This window comes from Marmota flaviventris, chromosome 3 (genome assembly GCF_047511675.1).
Source record: "Marmota flaviventris isolate mMarFla1 chromosome 3, mMarFla1.hap1, whole genome shotgun sequence".
Taxonomy (NCBI): domain Eukaryota; kingdom Metazoa; phylum Chordata; class Mammalia; order Rodentia; family Sciuridae; genus Marmota; species Marmota flaviventris.
The window spans coordinates 58,289,260-58,311,659 of NC_092500.1; the positions used below are offsets into that span (position 1 = coordinate 58,289,260).

The window sequence follows — 22,400 nt, forward strand, 5'->3', positions numbered from 1 at the left end:
TGTTCATTGGGCACTCAGAGGGCATTACTCTTCTCACAACCCCTTCAATCATGATGAAATGGAACAAGCACTGGGCTCCAGACAAGGTTACGGCAGTAGGATCTTCCTGGGCCCCTCTTTGGCACCAACTCCATTTCCATCCAGGTACTTGACAAACGTGTGCTTGGTGTCCTATCGATTGCTGGGCTCAAACCAGAAACCCTGAGGAAAATGAAGTCTGGATTTTCCTATTGCCCCTCCCACATGCTACCAAACTGGAAGCTTTGAAATTTCCTGGCAACACAGTAGGCACTCAAATACTGATTGGACTGATGAATGACTGATGGAGATTGCAAGGAGTAAAATGTTACTGACCCCTCTCCCAAACTGTCCCTTCCTTTGAGAAATGCCAGAAGCTTCTCAGGCTCTGCCAGCCTGGACTTCCAGGTACATACCAGGCAGCTCCAGCCCCTGCCTCCTGTCATCAGTGTAATGCATTCATATCTACAATATGGCAAATTTCATATCCTCCCTCCCTCTTCCCTGCATTATTGATGGGCTGTGCACTTTAAAAAAATCAATAGATCAGGGCGTGGAGCTGGAGTTAAAAAGAAGCCTTTAAAAGTCTGCTCTTGTTTTTACTGTTTTGAATAGGAACAGATAAAGCTTTCCCTCTGGTTTGAATAAGTCAAGCCCAGGGCTAGGTTGGCTGTGATTGGCCAGGACTAGGAAAATGTGGTTAAGATGCAAACACAAGCAAATATAACCCAGTGTCTCTGCAGCCATTGCTAAGTCCTCCGGACCTGAAGCCTCCTGCATTGGGGTAGCTCTTCAATGCTACTGCTGCTAATTCACCAAAAAACTAGGAATTCACCAGGCAAGGTAAGATCTCTGGCTTATATAAGGGTACTCATTAGTGAAACAATCCTACTAAATGAGGCAGAAAGGAGAAAAATTCCTTTCGCTTTTTCTTCTGGGATAAGAATTTTTAAGTGTTGAATCAGGTGTTTGTGACCAGTTTTACAAACTTCTGTTGAGGTGAACAGGCCTTTTTAAAAGACCACTGAACAAATAGGGCACATTTTCAAAGCAGGGAAAGATGAAGACCGTGTGTTTTATCTTTTTGAGGAAAGTGGCATGGGGCAAGGCAGAAGTAAACCAGCTTCCTCTACTTGGGGTCCATCCATAAAGGTATCTCTGTGAGATTCAGGACCACTGACTTTTAATCTGGAATTTCAAAACTCGAATCCCATTTTAGAAATCTCTGCAGTCCTCTCAAAGGATAGTGAATTATAAATTAGAATTTGGGAAGGGTGAAAGGGAGGGATCCAGCTTTTTTGGAACTTTGTTGTTGCAGATGAAATTAGATTTTGGGGGGTGTTCCAGTGTAGTGAGAAGTCCCTTTTTGGAGTATATCATCACCTGCATTCAGGGTCTCCAGTTGAGTGAGCACCTTCCCAGTTCTGAAGTCCCTGCTGGGAAATAGGACTGCTTTGGGGATCTGAAACTCAGCTCAAAATAATGCCAGTTAGCTTGGCATTTACCAGGTTGATACGTATCCATCTCCAAGGAATGGATTTGGCCTTGGTCCCTTTCCCCTTGCTGGGTCATGTATTTGCCTTTAATAACTGAAATCCAGGGTCTGAAGAAAGCTCACACAAATATTTCCTGGCAATTCTGAGCAGCAGAGGGTGGGGCAGCATAAGTTATCAAATTAAATCCTCAAACACTGGCTGCTCCGCATCATTGCTCTGCTTTAGTCCTGCTCTAGCAGTACACAAAACAAGTTTGCTCTTAGTTTCTTCTTTTAGTTTTGCTTTGCCAAAGTCTATACTAGATAATGGCACATATTCTCCAAACCTAGCTTCATCCATCAAAGCTGAAGTATCCTTAGACATGTTTTTTGTTGCGGGGACGGGGCATGTAGGGGTTTGTGTGTATGTGTGTGAGTGAGAGAGAGAGAGCTAGAGCCTAGGCAACTGGTCTAATACTGAGCGACACTCCAGCCCTGACATGTTCCTCGTAACAAACACAATATGCCTCCAAATAGCAAAAACCCACATAGTCCTTCCTGGATGATTTTTTTTTTCCTATGTAAATCCACCAATCTCATCCTTTTTCCTTAGAAACTAATCTAACATTCATTAGTTGTCATGCTGTCAGACTGCAATCTCCTTGAGAGCAGCAACTACCCAGGGAGGCACTTAAATTATTTAAAGCCTCTAAGTGACCTTGGACATGTGCAGGTGCTTAATAACACAAGCCATGCCTGGACTTCAGAAAACCTGCGATCCACATGGACACATGGACTACTGTTTACCACTTCCTCCTTTTGCTCAGGCCTGAAGGAACTGAAGACCTCAGGGCTGGGGGTGAAAGAACTCTTCCAGAGTTCTATAAAGGTTGAGTTTTAAAGTAGTTTATTTAAAAAAAAAAAGGTAAAAACAGAAAGATGGAATCAAAGAGGTGACTATGAAGAGAACCTTCAAGCAGAGAATCTGAGAAGAGTTAAAGAGTAAAAGAAGAAAACCTTGGGGGAAAAAAATTTTTTTTAAAACCAGGTTTTCTTTCCACAAGCCAGTGAACTTCGATAAATTTAGGAAGGGTTGCTGTATGTCAAAATAGCTAAAAGCACAGATTTTAAAATCGATATGGATCTCATTCTAGTATATATCTTTGGGCAAGTCATTTAACCTCTCTAAACCTCAGCTATACTACAAGATGAAGAAAATATGCTCACCTTCTGAGAATTAAATGAGATAATGTATGCAAAGTGACTCAACATAAGACTTAAAATATTCATCACTCCTTTAGAAAATAATCATAGCTAATACCAGAGCTCTTAACAAAGGAAGTGGCAGGTGGATAGCAGGACTTGTGGGTAGGGACTAGGCCAGCCAGACTCACCACATAATGATGAAATAGGGTGGGGATGCACCACAAGGACCTGGCAGGATAACTGTTCAAGATTGGGATGTGATTTACAAGAAAAACTGGATTGATGCCCAGTTCAAGGGGTATCATCTCTTGCTCTATGATGTTTCAGTCCTGGGAAGACAAGCACCATGTCTCTGAGCAGCGCCTTCAGGGCTGTGGGCAACAACCCTGGGATCATCACCTGGAGAATAGAGGTGAGCAGGGTGGGAGGCACATCCTACTCCTGATTGCTGGGATCTATTAGCCAACTGCCCAGGTCTGCTAGATGACAGCCCTTCAATCCTCCTGATCCTATGGTTTGAGAACAGTGTATATTTTCCCATCCTTGTTCCTTCCCTGATGCTTAAAGCAGATAGGTGGCAGGAGGGAAAAATGTTTTTTAGTTCTGGAAAATGGGACTCCTAACAAAAATTAGCTTGTCCTTTTCCCAGCCATTTCCTAGGAGTCTGCACTTCCAATAAATGCTCTGGAAAGATGGGTGGAACTTTCCCAGGAGACTCCTGGTTGCTCCAGTCAGATAAATGGAACATGTCTTCTACAGGGCACTCTAGTTCTACAAAGAGTTGAAGGATGGTGGTGAGGGCACTGCACGGAGGAGGCATTGCTCATCTCTTCTCCCCCTGCGTTTGTACCCCTCTGGGTGACTAAGCTCCAAGCTCTGGCCTGGGTCGCTCTGCCTGCCAGATGTGAGGATAACCCTCCCCAAATCCAGTCAGTTACTACTGCATAAAAGCCAGAGGTGCCAGTCATGGTGGTGCATACCTGTCATCACAGCTACTTGGGAGGCAGAGGCAGGAGAATTACAAATTCAAGGCCAGCCTGAATGACTTACTTAGACCTTGCCTCAAAATAAAATTTTAAGAGGTTGGGGATGTAGGTCAGTGATAGAGTGCTTACTTAACATGTGCAAGGCCCTGGGTTCAATCCTCAGCACCACAAACAAAAATCCAAGAGATGATGCCTCCTTTCACTCTCCTCAATCAGGAAGGAGTGATAGCAAGCCTCTCAGAGTTTGTGAAAGACCCAGACCATTTCCATTGTTTTAAGGCTCCTGGTTTACTTAAAATATAAATTAGTACTAAAATGGAGTTTTAAGAATTATGATATACTTCTTTTTGAGATTTAACAGACACATCTCACATAGAATACAAACATGCCTACAGATTTACCTCACTTGAAGAGACTGAAAATTTACATCAGAGGTTATGTGAATGGCTCTCTGGGGACAAGCAATGCATGCAGTGACAAATCAAGGCCCCAACCCAGATATGGGACTCAGCTTGGAGTTCAGCTCCCCAATGGCACTTCCAACTGCCGTTAGCCTCCTCCTCAACTCCACAAAGTTCCAGCACCCTTTCTATATGGCAGGCCTGCTGGCTTTGGGTGATCAGAGAATGGGACAAGAGTACTGAAGGCATTGGTACAACTGAGAATTTTTGCTTCACAGTCTATATCCAACTCTGCCCTGCAAAGGGCAGCATGTGACTCACAAGGTTCCTCACAGTATGGCGAGATGAGACCAAGCAGGACATGGGGATAACAGGGCCAGGGAAACCAGTACTGGGCCCAACTTCAGATCCAAGGTGATGCAGGTAGAACTCACAGAAGCCAGAGGGGTGACCACATAAATCTTGTGCTGGCCACCTGGCCCTGTAAGGTCATGGAAACACTTCTCATTTCTCCCCTACCACCTGTGTCAAAGGAAAGAGAAAGAGGCTGTGGGTAAGGAAGGAGGAGGGAATGCAGATTATCTATATCCCTTGTCCTTCCAGAAAATGGAGCTGGCACTGGTGCCCCTGAGTGCCCATGGCAACTTCTATGAGGGGGACTGCTACATCATCCTCTCGGTGAGCGCCATACTCCCCATTCCTGTGAACATCTCCCCTGAGAGCCAGTTCCTGGGGTTTGTTGAGAGATCTGCTGGTTAGGGAAGGAAATAGGGTTTCTTGGTATCCATCTTACTTCTTCCTCAGTGCTGTGGGAGCAGGCCTCCAGTTTGAGGCCACTGATAGGCCTGGGTTTAAAATTTTACATCCAAAGGCAGGTATGAAGCCCTCAGTCTAAACCCACAAGCAGCACTTCTCCCTCCAGAGACCCAGGCCTCATACTAAAGTGGTGAGGCAGAAGGCCAGACATAGAAAAAGGCCTAACTCTTCCCATTCTAATGAAGGACAGAACATCCTACATGAACAGCACAAACAGGTCAGCTGTGCATGATCAGAGGTTAGGTGCAGGTCACAAGGAGGACCTGCAAGGTAAGTCTGCAATCTGTGTTAGTCAGCTTTGTGTTGTTGTGACCAAAATACCTGATAAAAACAACTTAGAAAAGAAAAAGTTTATAATGGCTCATAGTCCCAGAGGTTTAGTCCATGGTCACCCAAGTCCATTGCTCCAGGCCCAAGGTGAGGAAGAAACAGGGCAGAAGGGCATGGTGGAGGAGTCTGCTCTATTTGTAGTGGCCAGGAAGCTGCAAGAGGAAGGACCTGCAGGAAAAATGATCTCTGGAAGGATGCCTCCCCCTGAGCAACCCACCTCCTCCAGCCACACCCTACCCAGTCAGTCTATTCAAAGTAGGATGGACTGATTAGGTCACAGCTCTCATAATCCAATCATTTCACCTCTGAACATCTCTGCATTAACACAAGAGTTTTGGGGGAACACATATATATCCAAACCATAATAATCCAACTGAGAAAAGATCCCCAATGGTATCCATTTATTTTGGGAGCAAAAAGTTGTCAGTGTTCCCAAATGTGGGGAGGAATTTGGGCTGTCAAAACTTGAGCCACAAAAGCTGGTCTGCAAAAAGGACACGGCAACCCTAGTACACTGCAGGGATAGGGGAGGAATTCTACTCTGCCAAGGGCAGAGCACAAACAACTTTATGCCACATTCTTCCCATGCCAGAGGAGCCAGCAGCAAAGGGGAGGTAAGCTGGCCCCTGACCTGCTCTCTTTGGCTACATCCCAGACCCGGAGATTGGGCAGTCTTCTCTCCCAGAACATCCACTTCTGGATCGGGAAGGACTCCTCCCAGGATGAGCAGAGCTGTGCAGCTATCTACACCACACAGCTGGACGACTACCTGGGAGGCAGCCCTGTGCAGCACCGAGAGGTCCAGTTCCATGAGTCTGACACCTTCCGAGGCTACTTCAAACAGGGCATCGTGTAAGTAGTAATATCAGCACTGAACAAGGACAGAGACAGCCATTAACAGAAGAAACCCATAGGGCCAATTCACATGCTGGACCTTGGGGCTCAGTGGTAGAGAACTTGCCTCGCATGTGTGAAGCCCTTGGGTTTCTTCCCGAGTACCACAAAAAGAAAAAAAAAAGAAAGAAAGAAAGAAGTAATCTGAGAAACACAAAGCAAAACAAAGCTGCCATTGACACTTATTAAATTAGCACAAATTAGAGAGCTGGGTGGTGCCAACTGCTGGTGAGGCCGCAAGGAAATGGAGCTTCATGCCTGCTGATGGCAGTGTGGACTGACACTGCATTCTGGAAAATAGTCAATGCCACTAATGCAATTTTTCACTTGGGGGTATACACCTCAAAGAGAGTTTTACATACTCAGGACCATAAAGGCACACAAACCAGAATGTTCATAGTTGTGTCAGTGGTGGTAGGAAGCTGTGGGCAGATTAACTGGGAGACTGAACATGTGCACCAGAAGCAACAGATTAGATTACGTACCTAGCACATGGACACATCTCACAGACATAGTGCTTACAGAACACAGTATGAAATAGACTACTACATAACAGAATCCAACTTCTGTTTTATTAAAAAAAAAAAAAAAAAAAAAAGCACATAAGCAACAGGACACATCTTACTGAAATGAAAATGAAAAGAGATGTTAAACTGGGCTGGGGTTATAGCTCAGTAGTACAGCACTGGCCTAGCATGTGCAAGGCCCTAGTTTCGACCCTCAGCATCACATAAAAATAAATAGATAAAATAAAGGCATTGTGTCCAACTACAACTAAAAAATAAATATTAAAAAAAAAAAAGAATGAAAGAGTGTGGTGGGAGGAAGAAGGGGAATGGGGCACACAGATAAGAGGAAGTACATAGACACTTAACACAAGAGGGGCTTATAAGGCCAATGATGATGATGTTCCATAAACTGAGGAGTTACATTAATTTAAACTTTGTACCTAAAATTAAAAACAAAAAATTCCAATGAAGTTTCCCTCTGTCTGGAACACTATTCCTTGTGTTGTTGGCTCCTTCTAATTGTAATATTCCAGCTCAAATGCCAGTTCTTTTTTGTGGGGGAGAGGGTTCCAGGGATTCAACTCAGGGGCACTCAACCACTAAGCACTTCCCCAGCCCTATTTTGTATTTTATTTAGAGACAGGGTCTGAGTTGTTTAGTATCTTGCCATTGCTGAAGCTGTCAAATGCTAGTTCTTCAGAGACATCTGCCTTGACCCATCAGAAAGTCAGTCCAAGTCTACTTGTAGGAAAACAGCTACTGCCATCTGTATTTACCTAGTTCATTTGTTGTCGTCACTCATCCGGGCAGAGGATGCATCTGTATAATTCACAGCAGTCTTCTCAGAACCTTAGCACAGATGCTCAATAAATAACTACATGGATGTCCCCTCAGTTATAAAAAGGGAGGTGTAGCCTCTGGGATGAAGCATGTGGAGACCAACACATATGATGTGAAGCGGCTGCTACACGTGAAGGGGAAGAGAAATATCAGGGCCACCGAGGTGAGTCCTGCCTACTGACTACCCTGGGCCCAGGGCTTCCCTACCTGGCACCTAAGAATATCTCCTCAACAATGTTTACCTCTCACCTGCAGGTGGAAATGAGCTGGGACAGTTTTAACCAAGGTGATGTCTTCTTGCTGGACCTTGGGAAGGTCATCATCCAATGGAATGGTCCAGAGAGCAACAGTGGAGAGCGCCTGAAGGTATGGTATGGCCTTTCAGTCTTAGAGCTCTCTCCTCTCAGGCCTGGTTATGAGTCTGGGCCCTCTCAGATAGTTTTACCCTTTTCCTTCCATGCTGTTTGTTCTCTAAGATTCAAAGTGGACCCTGCCTTTTTTTTTTTTTTTCCTTGAGACAGGGTCTCACAAAGTTGCTGAGGCTGGATTTAAACTTATGATTCTCCTGCCTCAGCCTCCTGAGTAACAGGTATGCCTAGCTGGGTCCCTGTCTTTGAGTAGTCTAGGCAAAATGCAGGACTCCTCGGCATCAGAATAACTCCTGTGTCTAGAATTAAGTTTGCTCCCCCTGAGCCTATCAGGCAGAAAGGGGTTCCAGATGAGCTGAGTGCTTCCTTGGGCTTCTTTAACAGGCTATGCTTCTGGCAAAGGACATTCGAGACAGGGAGCGAGGGGGCCGTGCTGAAATAGGAGTGATCGAAGGAGACAAGGAGGCAGCCAGCCCAGAGCTGATGAAGGTTCTTCAGGACACCCTTGGTCAACGCTCAATTATCAAGCCTGCAGTCCCCGATGAGATCATAGATCAGCAGCAGAAATCAAATATCATGCTATATCAGTGAGTAGATAAACTCGGCTGCTGGTTAGAGGCTGGGTAGTGGAAGGTGTCCCCTAAAAAGCCAGGCACTCACCTTGGCTCCTTGTTCTGGGTGCAGGCACCTGGTTTTCTTCTCTGTCCTTTTCAAATGCAACAACTCCCATTAAGAGCTCAGAGACTCCCCTCTCAAGGAGGCAGCTATCTTCTGTTCTTGTTAGCAACTCAGTCCTGCTCTCTTAGGGAGACCTTTCCTGTACGCTGGTCTATATGTGCTCAGTGACGTGGAAAGAATAAAGTCTGGGACAAAAGTCTCCTCCAGAGAACAGAATCTGTATATTCCTGACTGCATCTAAGTCATGTCTATCTTAAGAAGTCGAACTCCTCCCAGATACACCCAACTGAAACATCAAATTGACTACAGGATTCTTTGTAGAAGAGAAGGTGCAAGCTAACTTCTCCCCTTCTCCAGTGTCTCAGATTCGGTCGGGCAGTTGGTGGTCACAGAGGTAGCAACGAGGCCTCTAGTCCAGGACTTACTGAACCATGATGTAAGTACAGCTTGAAGGGGCTTAGCTCAGGGCAGCCAGACCTGGCTTCAAAAATGAACCTTGGAGCCAGGCATGGTGGCACATGCCTGTAATCCCAGAGACTTGGGAGGCCAAGGCAGGAGGATCAGAAGTTCAAGGCCAGCCTCAATGAGGCCCTAAGCAATTTAGCAAGACCTTGTCTCTAAATAAAATGTAAAAAGAGGCTGGGGATGTGGTTCAGTGGTTAAATGCCTCTGGATTCAATCACTGGTACCAAATAAATAAATAAATAAAAAACAGAGCCTAGGCAAAGTCCTTCCTTCTGATCTTGAACAGCAGTAACCACATTTGTTCCTGACTGCTTCAGGACTGCTACATTGTGGACCAAAGTGGAACCAAGATCTACGTGTGGAAAGGAAAAGGAGCCACAAAGGTTGAGAAACAGGCAGCCATGTCTAAAGCCCTGGTAGGAGCTACAGATGTGTGGTAATACATCTACTAATATCACTTCAGATATGTGCAGAGAGCCATGCTAAGCACTTGCACATATAATACTGAGGTAACATAAATGAACTTCAAAGTCAGACAGACAAACCAAGATTCAAATCCAGGTTTTACCTTTTCCTGTTGAATATTCTGGGGCAAGACACTGAATACTACCAAGCCTCAGTTTCTCCACATCTAACACAGGGGTAATAACTATCTCCTAGGTTGTTGTGAGGGTTAAATACCATATGTAAAACATTCAGAACAGTAGTTGGCACACAGCACCTGCTCCATAATAGGTGACTGATGTTATTGAAGGAGATATCGCATGTCAAGGTTAATGGTCCTTTCCTCAAGGAGCTTATGATATTCATGCAGACCCAGCAAACAAGATGTACTTACAAAGCAATAAATGAGCAAATGACAGTAATACAAAGTCAGTAGAGCTATATAAGTGCTGAAGGAACACAGCATACAGGGTCTTACAAAAACAGTAATTATCATAATCATGATAGGCCTATGAAGAGATGCTAAGATGTTCCACACAGGCAATTTTTGAGGTAGGTAATTTGGTCCTTAGACAGAAGTGAGTTAGAATTTTGACTCCCAGAGAAGAAGGATCCTACCAACTAACTTCAAAGGGGTTAATTATCAGAGAAGCAAAGAGCTCGATATATTCCCCAACTGACCTGCCTTTGTATTCGGGTGCGTCTACAGGGCTTCATCAGAATGAAGGGCTACCCCAGCAGCACTAACGTGGAGACCGTCAATGATGGTGCTGAGTCAGCCATGTTCAAGCAGCTGTTCCAGAAGTGGTCAGTGAAGGACCAGACCACAGGCCTGGGGAAAATGTTCAACATTGGTAAAATTGGTGAGATTGCCCCCAGAGAATCCTGTCACTACTAGACAGCCAGGCATAGGTGCTCCTCACTCACCGCTCTTCCCAACTCTTCCTATGCAGCTAAAGTTTCCCAGGACAAGTTTGATGTGACTCTGCTACACACAAAGCCAGAGGTAGCTGCCCAGGAAAGAATGGTGGATGATGGCAGTGGGAAAGTTGAGGTGAGCCCAGTGAGGGCAACACTGGTCCTCTTGCCTGCTGTAGAGGAGGCAGGTGATTCTGTCTGCTCTCCTTTCCCTTTCCCCTCTGGTTCCTCAGTATTCTATAAGAGGCTTGCAAGTTGACAGTTTCCCCACAATGCTTCAGGGAAGTGAAAGACACATCCTCAAATCTGCTACCAGTAACTCACCTGACAGATATATTCAAATCATTGCTTGCCTAGCCTACAAAAACCCAGCTGGACAGGATAAGGATAACTCAGTTTTTTGTTTGTGGTTCAGGGAATTTTTTTCTTATTTTTTTTTAAACTGGGAATTGGACCTAAGGGTAATTTACCACTGAGCTATATCCCCAATCCTTTTTATTTTGAGACAGGGTCTTGCTAAGTGGCTGAGGCTGGTCTCAAACTTGCAACTTTTCTGTCTCAGCCTCCTGAGTCACTGGAATTATAGGTGTGTACCACCATACCTGGCCGATGCTGGGGATTGAACCCTAAGGCTTCACACATGTAAGGCAAGCACTCTACCACTGAGCACACATCTCTAGCCCCATGACCTAGTTCTCAGGATTCAAATCATGCATATGTGACAAGCCCTCACCACTGGCAGAGAAGAACCAGAGAGGAAAGGGGTACATGGAGTAAATGTTAGCACCTCACCCACCTGGTACTCCACTAAGCATGGCCCAGTTCCCTTTGGGTAATGCTCTCTGAACAGGATACCTATCTCTAAGGAACTGTGCTTCCTTCTGTTCACAGGTCTGGAGAATTGAAAACCTGGAGCTGGTCCCTGTGGAACATCAGTGGCACGGCTTCTTCTATGGAGGAGACTGCTATCTGGTTCTTTATACATATGAGGTGAACGGGAAGCCAAATTACATCTTATACATCTGGCAGGTACAGGCTCTCAGCTTTGGATCCAGACGTGCTTCCTCTGGCCACTGGGCTGGGGCAGGAAGCAGGGCCCATGGCTCCCCTCTCACTGCTGCAGGGCCGCCACGCCTCACAGGATGAGCTGGCAGCCTCAGCATACCAGGCAGTGCAGCTGGATCAGCAGTTGGACGGGGCTCCCGTGCAGGTTCGTGTCAGCATGGGGAAGGAGCCACGCCACTTCATGGCCATCTTCAAAGGGAAGCTGGTTATCTATGAGGTGAGGGGCTGTTTTAGTCAGGTTTTTCACTGCTGTGATTAAAAGACCTGACCAGCACAATTGTAGAGGAGGAAAAGGTTATTTAAGAGCTCCTAGTTTCAGAGGTCTCCATCCATAGACAGCCGGCTCCATTCCTAGAGGCTCGAGATGAGGCTGAACATCACAGCGGAAGAGTGTGGCAGAGGGAAGCAACTCACATGATGATTAGGAAGCAGACAGAGACTCCACTCTCCAGATACAAAATATATACCCCAAAGCTATGCACCCAATGCCCCACCTCCTCCAGCCACACCCCACCTGCCTCCAGTTACCACTCAGTTAATCCCTATCAGGGGATTAATTTACTGATTGGGTTAAGACTCTTACAATCCAATCTTTTCTCCTCTGAATCTTCTTGCTTTTCTCACACTTGAGCTTTTGGGGAACACCTCACATCCAAACCATAACAGAAGCTTGACTAAAGCACTACCAGGCCACATTCTAGATATCACATCTGTCTGGGGTCAAGTCCTAGTCTTGTTATTTATCAGCCAGGTTTCTAAATCTCAGTTTCCTTATCTGCACCATGGAATAATAACACCTACTTCATTACTACTTCATAGAGTTAAGAGTTATCATGAGAATCAGGATCAGCAAAGTATTAGTAAGGCCCGAATCATAGAGCCTGGTACAAAATACAACTCCTCTTCTTCTCCTTCTCCCCTCCTCCTCTTTTTTTTTTTTTTTTTTTTTTGTGTGTGTATGTGTGTGTATGGTACTGGGGATTGAACCAAGGGCTCTCAACAACTGAGCTGCATCCCCTACCCCTTTTTATTTTATTTTTGTCAGTATTGGGGATTGAGCCCAAGGAATACTATACCACTGAGCTACATCTTCAGCCCTTTTATTTTTTGAGACAGGGTCTCACTAACCACAACCAGTGACAAAGCCTTATTCTTTTATTTTTTTTAACATTTATTTATACCTTTATTTTATTTATTCATTTTTATGTGGTGCCAAGGATCAAACTCAATGCCTCACACATGCAAGGCAAGTGCTCTACCACTGAGCCACAACCACAGCCCCCAAAGCCTTATGCTTTATAAAAAAAACAATGAAAGCTAATATTATTGTGCCACAGCCCAGCTCACCCTAACCCTTTCCTATTAGTCTAGAAGTTCTAGAAAGACTAGCATCAAATACATCCACATTTCCCACAACAGCCAGCCTAATGCAAAATTCCGGACTTTCCCTTTCCTCTTTGCTCTAGGGTGGGACTTCCAGGAAAGGAAATACCGAGCCTGACCCTCCAGTAAGACTCTTCCAGATTCGAGGAAATGACAAATCTAACACCAAAGCAGTGGAGGTTCCAGCCTTCGCCTCCTCCTTAAACTCCAATGATGTCTTTCTGCTAAAGACCCAGGCAGAGCACTACCTATGGTATGGCAAGGTAGGATGGCTGGGCCCAGTGGTCAGGCCAGTCCCTTGGAGCCCAGCCTTGCTGTGGCCTTGATCCTAGGTCAGCAAGGTCAAAGGAACTAAAAAGTCGACTGGTGTGGTGCTCAAAAGGGGGATCCTTTTCCCTAAAGAAACTTCAAAGGAAGCACCAACATTCCCCATAGTCAGGCCTTCACCAGAAAATCATGGATAGCCCGGCTTACATCCAAGAGACATTCCATAACTACAAACATGATGAAGACTAGATAAGTCAATCTTCCCACACGAGTTTGCTGACCTATAACAGGAAAGATGCTAACAGAACAACAACAAAAAATGATGTTGTCATAATTCATATTGCATTAGTTCCTTAAAAAGCACTGAAATTGGGGCTGGGGATATAGTCTAGGTAGAGTGCTTGCCTAGCATGCATAAAACCCTGGGTTTGATTCCCAGCTCCACCAGAAAAAAAAAAAAAAAAACTGTAATCGTTTTACACAGAAATGAAGTTGGGTATGGTGGCAAGCATCTGTAATCCCAGCTATCATGGCTACTTGGGAGGCCATGGCAGAAGCATCACAGAGGAAGTGGAAGTTGGAAATCAATCTGGGTAACTTAAGGATACCCTGTCTCAAAAAAAAAAAAAAAAAAAAGGCTGGGGCTATGGCTCAGTGATAAAGTATCCTTGGGTTCAATCCCTAGCACCAAAAAAAAAAAAAAAGTAGGTGCTAAAAATTCCAGCTGAAGCTGAAATAAAGGTGACTGTTACTCTTGTCTATATCCACTGCAGGTTTCAGAGTGCAGCCCTGTTCTTTGCCCGCACATTCTGTCTTCCTTCTTCTCTTCCCACCACTAGAACAAACCTGTCTTCCCTTATCCTGAGGCACTGTGTCTTGGCATCTAATCCTGATTACACCGAGTTAGTCTTGAAACTTCTCTGTCCACATCAATGTGTCCACATGTGAGTAACATCTGTGCCTTCCTTGCCCGACTCTCAGGGATCTAGTGGAGATGAGCGGGCAATGGCTAAAGAGCTGGCCAGTCTTCTCTGTGATGGCACTGAGGAAACTGTGGCAGAGGGCCAGGAATCAGCTGAGTTCTGGGACCTACTGGGAGGTAAAACTCCCTATGCCAATGACAAAAGGTATGGGAATACAGTATTCTCCTCTTCTTGGCTCCCCCTGCCTCCAAGCTTGTGAACTGCACAAACTCTTAAGATCTCTTTCAGATTTAAAAACATGATTTCTATGTTACATCAGTGCCTCTAAATGGACTGTGTTGTAGACTTCAGCAGGAAACCCTAGATGTCCAATCCCGTCTCTTTGAATGTTCTAATAAGACTGGCCGGTTCATTGTCACTGAAATCACAGACTTCACCCAGGATGACCTGAACCCAGGTGATGTGATGCTCCTGGATACCTGGGATCAGGTAAGACACAGCTACAGAACTCTGAACAAATAACAAGGATGCCCACAGTTTAGGTTATTTTTGTATATGTCGACACTCAGAATAGGCCCTGGATAACCCTATATCATCCCCAAGTCAACATGTGTTAGTAGAAACCAAAGAAAGAGCCTGCTTTTTGCCATGGTCACAAAGTACAGAAAGATGGTTAAAATCACCTTGGAAATTTTCCCACCTTGCTTTGGGAAAATCTGGTCATCACATCATCCTGCCCTTCTTTAATCTTAGGATCAATAGCAACAGATTCCAAATCCAGATAATGTGGACCTTTTAGGGAACCAAAGGGTATGGATGGATATTTTCAAGGCAACCCCTCCTCCACATACCATGTTCTTCTGTTCAGCTCAGCAAACACTTTGAGCACCTCCTCCATGCCTAGTCATTGTACCAGGTGGGTGTCATCAAGATAAAGGGCTCCACTCTCAGAGTTTACAAGCTGGTGGGAGGAGCCAGAGAAATATCATTGAGCCATGATGAGGAGCCACAGAAACACAAATTAAGGGCACTAAATACAGTTTAAGGGTGCTAAGAAGACTTCCTAGAAGAGATAACTCTCAGGATGAAACTCAACGGATGAGCAGGCAAAGGATGGAGAAGCCTTGTGGGAAAAGAAAATTGCACATGTAAAAGCAAGACATGAAATATTATCAGAACATAAGCTAGAGTTAAGGACCACCTTAGAAATGAAGCTGAAAAAGTAGGTATGGGCCTGACCTACCATGTCAAGAAGTTTATCCTGAAGTTTAAGCAGGTAAGTGACATAGTCAGATTACACTTTAGAGAGCTCACTCCTGTAAGTTCCAGTTAGAAGTAGATGAGGGTCAAGTAAGAACTACTGTGGGTCTGCAGAGGGCAATGGAGTAGGGATAGAAGAATGACAAATTTGACAAAGGCAGAGGAAGTCTAGTTGACCAGCACTGGTGACTCACTGGATATGGAGTATTTTTTGGACATGCCTCCCAGAATTCTGCCCTAGATGAATGGATGAATACCATTTACTTAGAGTGGAGATACACATTTAAAAAAGAGAAACTATATTTTAGGAGGGTTTTATTTGAGATAGTTGGAGACGGCCAAGAGGAGAAGTTTTGCAAGTTAGATTTAGGAAGCTGAGGTTCAGAGAGAGCTCAGATTTGGTGATGTAGATTTGGGAGATACACATAGCAATTAAAACCAAAAATATCAAGCTGATTCTGGGAAAACCTTTCTCTCTGCTGAACAAATCAGGCTGAGACATTTTCTGAGGCTGTAAATTACTGAGGGGGATAGATACATGATCTAGTACTTAGTCCTTGGTCTGACCTCATTAACAAATATTAAATCTGTACCACAACAGGTGTTCTTGTGGATTGGAGCTGAGGCCAATGCCATAGAGAAGGAGAGGGCCCTTGCTACTGCCCAGGAGTACCTGCACACTCACCCCAGTGGCCGAGACATCCATACACCCATCCTGATCATCAAACAGGGTTCTGAGCCTCCCACCTTTACAGGCTGGTTCCTGGCCTGGGACCCTCACATTTGGAGCGTAAGAACAGAGATTGGGGAAGTTATTTTGTTCTTACAGTTAGAGAGCTCAGAAATAAGAGGAGATGGGGTATACAGATTTAGGAGCCAAGTAAAACCAAGGACCTTATTTCTCCCATTCCCACTCCAATCCCTGCTTTTTACTTTTCTTCTCTTCCCCTTCACCACCATAGCAGTAAGTTCCGTTAGAGCATTCACAGCTTGACTCGGCAGTAGGCACTGTGAAGTAATACAGTTTATAAAGTGTATTTACACACATCAACTTTCTGATCTTTATAAACTATTCTGATAGAGCAGGTATTGTGTTTCCTATGTTACAGATGAAGGCACTCAGAGGACAAGTTCAAAGTCATAGTCAAGAAGAAGAAGTCAGGCTTACTAACTCATTCAACTGCTCTTTCTTAAATCTTACAGGGGGCATTGAAGGAATACTTTCAAAGAATGTAAATTAAAGAATCTTTGTAGCCTGCACGGATCCAAACCAAAATTTTTGGTCTTACTTATGTATTATCTGATTCTCCAGACTTTTTGCTTTTCCTGAAGGTACAGACCAGGCCTAAGATGTTTCTCCCCTATCAGCAATATCGCTTCCTGTGTTTTCTCTCTCTTCTCAGGCTGGAAAATCATATGAACAGTTAAAGGAGGAGCTGGGAGATGCTGCTACTATCATGCAAATCACTTCTGTGAGTTGGGTTTGCTCTTGAAGAAGCCCCAGAGCCAAAGAAAAAAGCAAATGCTAGTGGTCAAAGCTCTACCATGTCTTTCTTAGTATTGCCCTAGTTGTCTATCCTTGACCAAGAGTGTTTTGTTTTGTTTTATTTCAATAGTGGGGTTTGGACTCAGGGCTTGATACATACCAGGCAAGTGCTCTACCAGGAGCAACCCCAAGATATTTATTTATTTATTTATTTATGCAGTACTGGGGATTGAACCTAGGGATACTTCACCACTGAGCTAAATACCCAGCCCTTTTCATTTTTTAAATTTTGAGACAGAGTCTTACTGAGTTGCTGAGGTTGGCCTTGAACTTGCAATCCTCCTACCTCAAGCCTCCTGAGTTGCTTGGGATTACAGGCCTTTGCCTCTGAGCCTGGCGCCAAGATTTTTTCAGTTGACTGAAAAACAGATCTCAGACCTAAGTTCTTTATCTTTCTGCCTTCCAGAACTTCGAATAGACTTGCTGTTTAAAAAAGAACAATAAAAAAATAAAACTAATTTTATTTTATTATTTGCCTCTCTGCCATTTAGGAGAGATTAAAGTTATTGGCAGTTTTGGTGAATAAATTTCTCATTCAAATTATATTTTTATCAGTTTCTGACAGTTAAGCCCACAGAATCGCAGGTCATTTACCACTGTTTTAACAGATAAAAGAAGTGGAGCCTCTAGTCAGGAATCCAACAGCTCTTTAATATCAGGATGATTGGTTGGGCAAGTAGATGCACACCTATAATCCAAGGAAGTCGGGAGGCTAAGGCAGGAAGATCAGAAGTTCAAGGCCAGCCTAGGCAACTTAGTAAGACCATGTCTCAAAGTAAAAAATAAAAACAACTGAGAGGAAAATAATGAAAGAAAAAAAAAAAACTGGGGATGCAGCTCAAGGGTAATGTGCCCTTAGGTTCAATCCCCAGTACAACACACACATCTACACACACAAAATTAGGACAAGTGTTGTATGGTACCAGGAGTTCAAATCATCTGGGAATGTTCTTTGTGCTCTACAAAGTCAAATTCCAAAGATAATGGTTATGTAGAGTCTTTTAAATTGTTTTTAAGAAAAATAAGACTTCCATCTGAAGGCATTTAAGCCAGGCATACTGAAGCAAGCCTGTAAATTCCAGAAGCTCAGGAAGCTGAGACAAGAGCATCACAAGTTTGAGGCCAGCCTCAGCAACTTATCAAGGCTCCATGCAACTTAGTGAGTCCCTATCTCAAAATAAAAAAATAAAAAGGACTGGGGATGTGATTAAGTCCCCAGTACAAAAAAAAAAAAAAATTACTGGAAATGTAGGACCTAAATAAAAGAGTCAAGGAAAGGTATGTTACCATAATATTTAAAAGAGCCTTAGGGCCGGAGTTTTAAATCAGTGGTAAAGTATTTGCCTAGCACACACTAGGCTCTGGGTAGGATCTCATTATTATTTTTAGGTACCTAAAAATAATAATAAAAGAGACTTAAAATACAGCATGTATTCCAAACTGGCTATGAGGACTCACCTTAGGCTTAGTGAATCAACTTTCCCAAGAAGAATCCAAACTCTGAATATTTTTGATTCCCAGATGACTTTGACATGCAGCCAAGTTTGAGAACAAAGATGACTATGAAGGATGAAGTGGTATAAAACAAAATGTTAAATATTATATACATGCAAAACTGTGATTGCCAGACACTGTACTGAATAGTCTTTTCCCATGTCTATACTTTTATACCTAGGACATGAAAAATGCAACCCTTTCCCTGAATTCTGCTGGCAGTGAGCCAAAATATTACCCTATAGAAGTTCTATTGAAAAATCAGAATCAGGAGCTTCCTGAGGATGTGAACCCTGCCAAAAAGGAGGTGAGTGGCTAAAGGAACTGGGATAAGTGGAGCTGTCAGTAAAGCACCCATCTCAGTAATGGCCTAGTAATGGCACATTGTAGGCACTCAGTGGACACTGGAGCTACCCAGTGGCTCAAACCAAGAGCTCCTTCTTGATTGTTTTTCTCACCTCTCACATGAATCCATCAGTTAGCCTCTGTTACTCCTCTCCATCTATCTGCCACTGATTTAATCTAGCCATCATGTACTACTGTAATCCAAATGATTTCTACCTCATCCCTATAATTTGTTCTCCACATGGCCATTATAGTAGCCAAAGGGATCTTTTTTGCAATATTGAGAATTAAACCCAGGGCATCACTCATGCTAGGTGAGTGTTTTACCACTGAGCAATATCCCTGGTAGTTTTTTAAATTTTATTTTTGAGACAAAGCCTTGCTAAATTGCCCAGGCTGGCCTGGAACTTGTCATCCTTCTGCCTTAGCCTCCTGGGTAGTTGGGATTACAGGAGTATACCATTGTACCTGGCTATCAAAGGGACCTTTTAAAGCAGATGCCTACTGTCCTGTTTGAAACAGCTCAAATAGCTCCTCACTGAAGGTCTACATAATCCAGGCTCCATCACCCTCTGGGATTTTCATCACTACCCTCTTATTACCCTTAAACATGCTCATCCCAGCCTTGGAGACTTTACACTTCCTAGTGCTCCTGCCTAAACAAATGTTCTCTCAGACAGTCACAAAGCCAGCTCCTTCCCACTGGCTCAGCTCAAACATCACCACCCCAGGAAAGCCTTCCTTAACCACCCCATCAAACACTGCTTCCCTCATCCCCTCCAGTCCCCTTAAATTTGTTCATTGTCTATATTCCCCACTAGTAATATCCTTAGGAGGAAGGACCTTCTCTGTCCTGTTTGCCATCATATTTTCATTGTTTTGTGTAGTTCTGGTACAGGGGATTGAATTCAGGGTTGTTTAACCACTGACACACATCCTTAGCCTTTTTTAATATTTTATTTTGAGACAGGATCTCATTGATTTGCTTAGAGCCTCGCTAAGTTTCTGAGACTGGCTTTGAACTTGTGATCCTCCTGTCTCAGCCTCCTGAGCCACTAGGATTACAAGTGTACATCACCATGCCCAGTCATATTCCCATCTTTTCAACTCCTAAAAAGATGCCTATGAGATAGGATAAGTTTTGGATGAATGAATTAACATGTTCATGTTGAATTAATTAAATACCCCTTGGAAGAGTTGATTTGGGAAAGGGCTTTGGATTTATTACAATGTCCTAACTAAGTCTTAAGTATCTGGACTACAACATTTTTGAAAGTAGAGGCCGCATATTAATAAGCTTTACTTGGATACAAAATAATCATTACATCAATAAATAAATGTTAGGAGAACTATAGGGTCTCAGTAAGATCCCCTTGAAATATTCTGGGAGTCTGAGGATGTAGCTTATCGGTAGAGCACACGCTTAGCATGCATCAGGCCCTGAGTTCAATCCCCAGCACCAAAAACCAAAGTTGATTAAGTCTGGGCCTAGTGGTGTACTACTGTAATCCCAGGGACTTGAAAGGCTGAGGCAGGAAGATCACCAGGATGAAGGCCAGCCTAAGCCACTTAATAAGACCCTATCTCAAAAATATGCCTGGGGCTATAGCTCAATGGTAAAATACCCTTGGGTTCAATCCCTAGTAAGCCCCTCCCTCCCAAAAAAGGGTAGTTAAGGACATTAGTATAAGGAAAAGCACCACTCAGTTTAGTTGTCCATTCCTTCAAAATCTAATCTCTATAATTTATCCATTTTTTAAAAATATTTATTTTGTAGTTTTCAGTGGACACAACATCTTTATTTTTATGTGGTGCTGAGGACCGAACCCAGTGCCCCATGCATGCCAGGCGAGCGCATTACCGCTTGAGCCACATCCCCAGCCCCTATAATTTATCCATTTTATATAATCCATTTACTGTCTTTCAGGAAAGAAACTGGGATCATGAGAGCAGGGAATCCAGTCAGTTTCTTCCACAGGCCACCTTGGGGATCCACTACCTGAAGAACAATTTGACCTTGAATAATTTAAGTCTAGTATAGCCTTCCTAACAATTCATTCTACTTCTCCCTCCAAGGATCTACATAGGCCTCCCTCTTGCCCCTACTCTTCCCCCTCTGTTGGCACCAATAGGTACCATATCTTCCTACTAATCAGAAACTTTGTTTTCTCTCTTAGAATTACCTCTCTGAACAGGACTTTGTGTCTGTGTTTGGCATTACAAGAGGGCAATTTACTGCTCTGCCTGGCTGGAAACAGCTCCAACTGAAGAAAGAAAAGGGGCTTTTTTAAAGCAAGAAGACCTATTAGAAGAACACAGAAGACAGTAGATAGTCCCAATGTTGGGAAAGAATTTACCTACCAACTTTTGCCTGCTACTGATTTAGACACATTTATAGAATCTGAAAATCACAGCATGTTCTCTGTTTTTTTCTCATGTATCTCTTGTTTATTATATATCTAAAACATTAACTTATACACTTTTTGGCTTTTGTGGTCTTCTGGCTAAAGCCTTAGCAGAAAATACTAAAACTGCATGAATTTAGAGAAGCCAAGAGAAAGAGAATCAAAAACTAATCTTAAAATATATAACACCATGCAAAGCCCTACATTTGCTTTAAATTTTAAGATCAGTACTTCTGAAGTCTACTCAACCCACAAAGCATTGAAGTTATTTGCACATATATCTCAGGGTCAAAATCCAAAGGCTCAGATCCATTACATGCCACAGCATTTTTAACTTTTCAAATAAAAATAACCTGTATAAGCAAATGGAGTTCTTTTCTGTATTTGGGTGCTTGTTATGGTAATTTTATATTATGTTGGGAAAATGTTTTAGTACTGGGAAAGTAAAGAGACAGTGTTGATTGAACTCTCTCAACAACTGGACCACTGTAATAACTGTCATTAGTACAAGAATGTCAAAATCTGACTTGCATGCAGATGTGTAGCACACACTGTTGCCGCAGTCCGGCTGCAGCAAAATAACCGGGGGGGTGACGAATAACTTGTGTACGTTGATACAGCAGGAGTAGGAGCCGTTTATTGCAGGACAGGAGCAGTATTTATACATTCCACATAGCTTATCTAATTAGCATAAACTCGATACAGCACTGAACCAATAAGAAATCTCCACACTTAATGGCTCGCTTTTGTTACTTCTCAAACCACTCCCTCTGGCATTTTGCCAGGCACCATCCAGACTTGTTTACGAACTCTAACATTCCCCTGGCTAAATGCCAGGTGTTATTTTGACTTGTTTACAGACTCTAACATTTCCCCCTTTTGTTTAATTTAAATAATGACCATAGTGGTTTTTACACAAACACCACAAATAACCTGCTACAAACAGAAAGGGAGGATACAAAATGCCACAATACCAAGCCAATTGATGGCTCCATGCAAGAAGCCCTTGGAAAAATTATATCAGCAATGACAACATTTGCAAAGATACAAAGAGTTACAATTTGTTGTAGATTACAGTTTGTTGTCTCAGTCCAGGTAAAGCAGTATCTCAATAGATTAACTCACAGTCCAGGTAAGTTCTGCAGGCAGCTAGCTTAAATCACAGTCCAGGTAAGTTCTGCAGGCAGCTAGCCTAAGCTGTAGTAGCAGAAACAGCAACAGCTCCGAAGTATCGTCCGTTTCTCAGCCGAAGTTTCGTCCAGTTTTCAGCAACACTGGAAATTCTTCCACCCCTGTTTTCACCGGCACTGGGACGAAGGCAGGAACTCCGGCAACGATGGCTAAAGAAAATCCTGTAGCATTCCA

General features: G+C 43.5%; 1 protein-coding gene across 1 annotated transcript; it reads left to right on the plus strand.

The window, feature by feature from the left end:
• Positions 1-36: 36 nt before the first annotated feature.
• On the plus strand, positions 37-21,401 carry Avil (advillin). Its single transcript, XM_027925847.3, has 20 exons — positions 37-861; positions 3,026-3,110; positions 4,689-4,763; positions 5,887-6,083; positions 7,529-7,637; positions 7,730-7,840; positions 8,227-8,429; positions 8,878-8,956; positions 9,303-9,401; positions 10,139-10,292; positions 10,383-10,483; positions 11,239-11,376; positions 11,471-11,629; positions 12,879-13,058; positions 14,044-14,189; positions 14,330-14,474; positions 15,847-16,035; positions 16,649-16,717; positions 18,467-18,592; positions 20,808-21,401. The coding sequence occupies exons 2-20, from the start codon at positions 3,045-3,047 to the stop codon at positions 20,919-20,921; spliced, it is 2,460 nt and encodes an 819-aa protein (XP_027781648.2). The 5' UTR covers positions 37-861; positions 3,026-3,044; the 3' UTR covers positions 20,922-21,401.
• Positions 21,402-22,400: the final 999 nt, after the last annotated feature.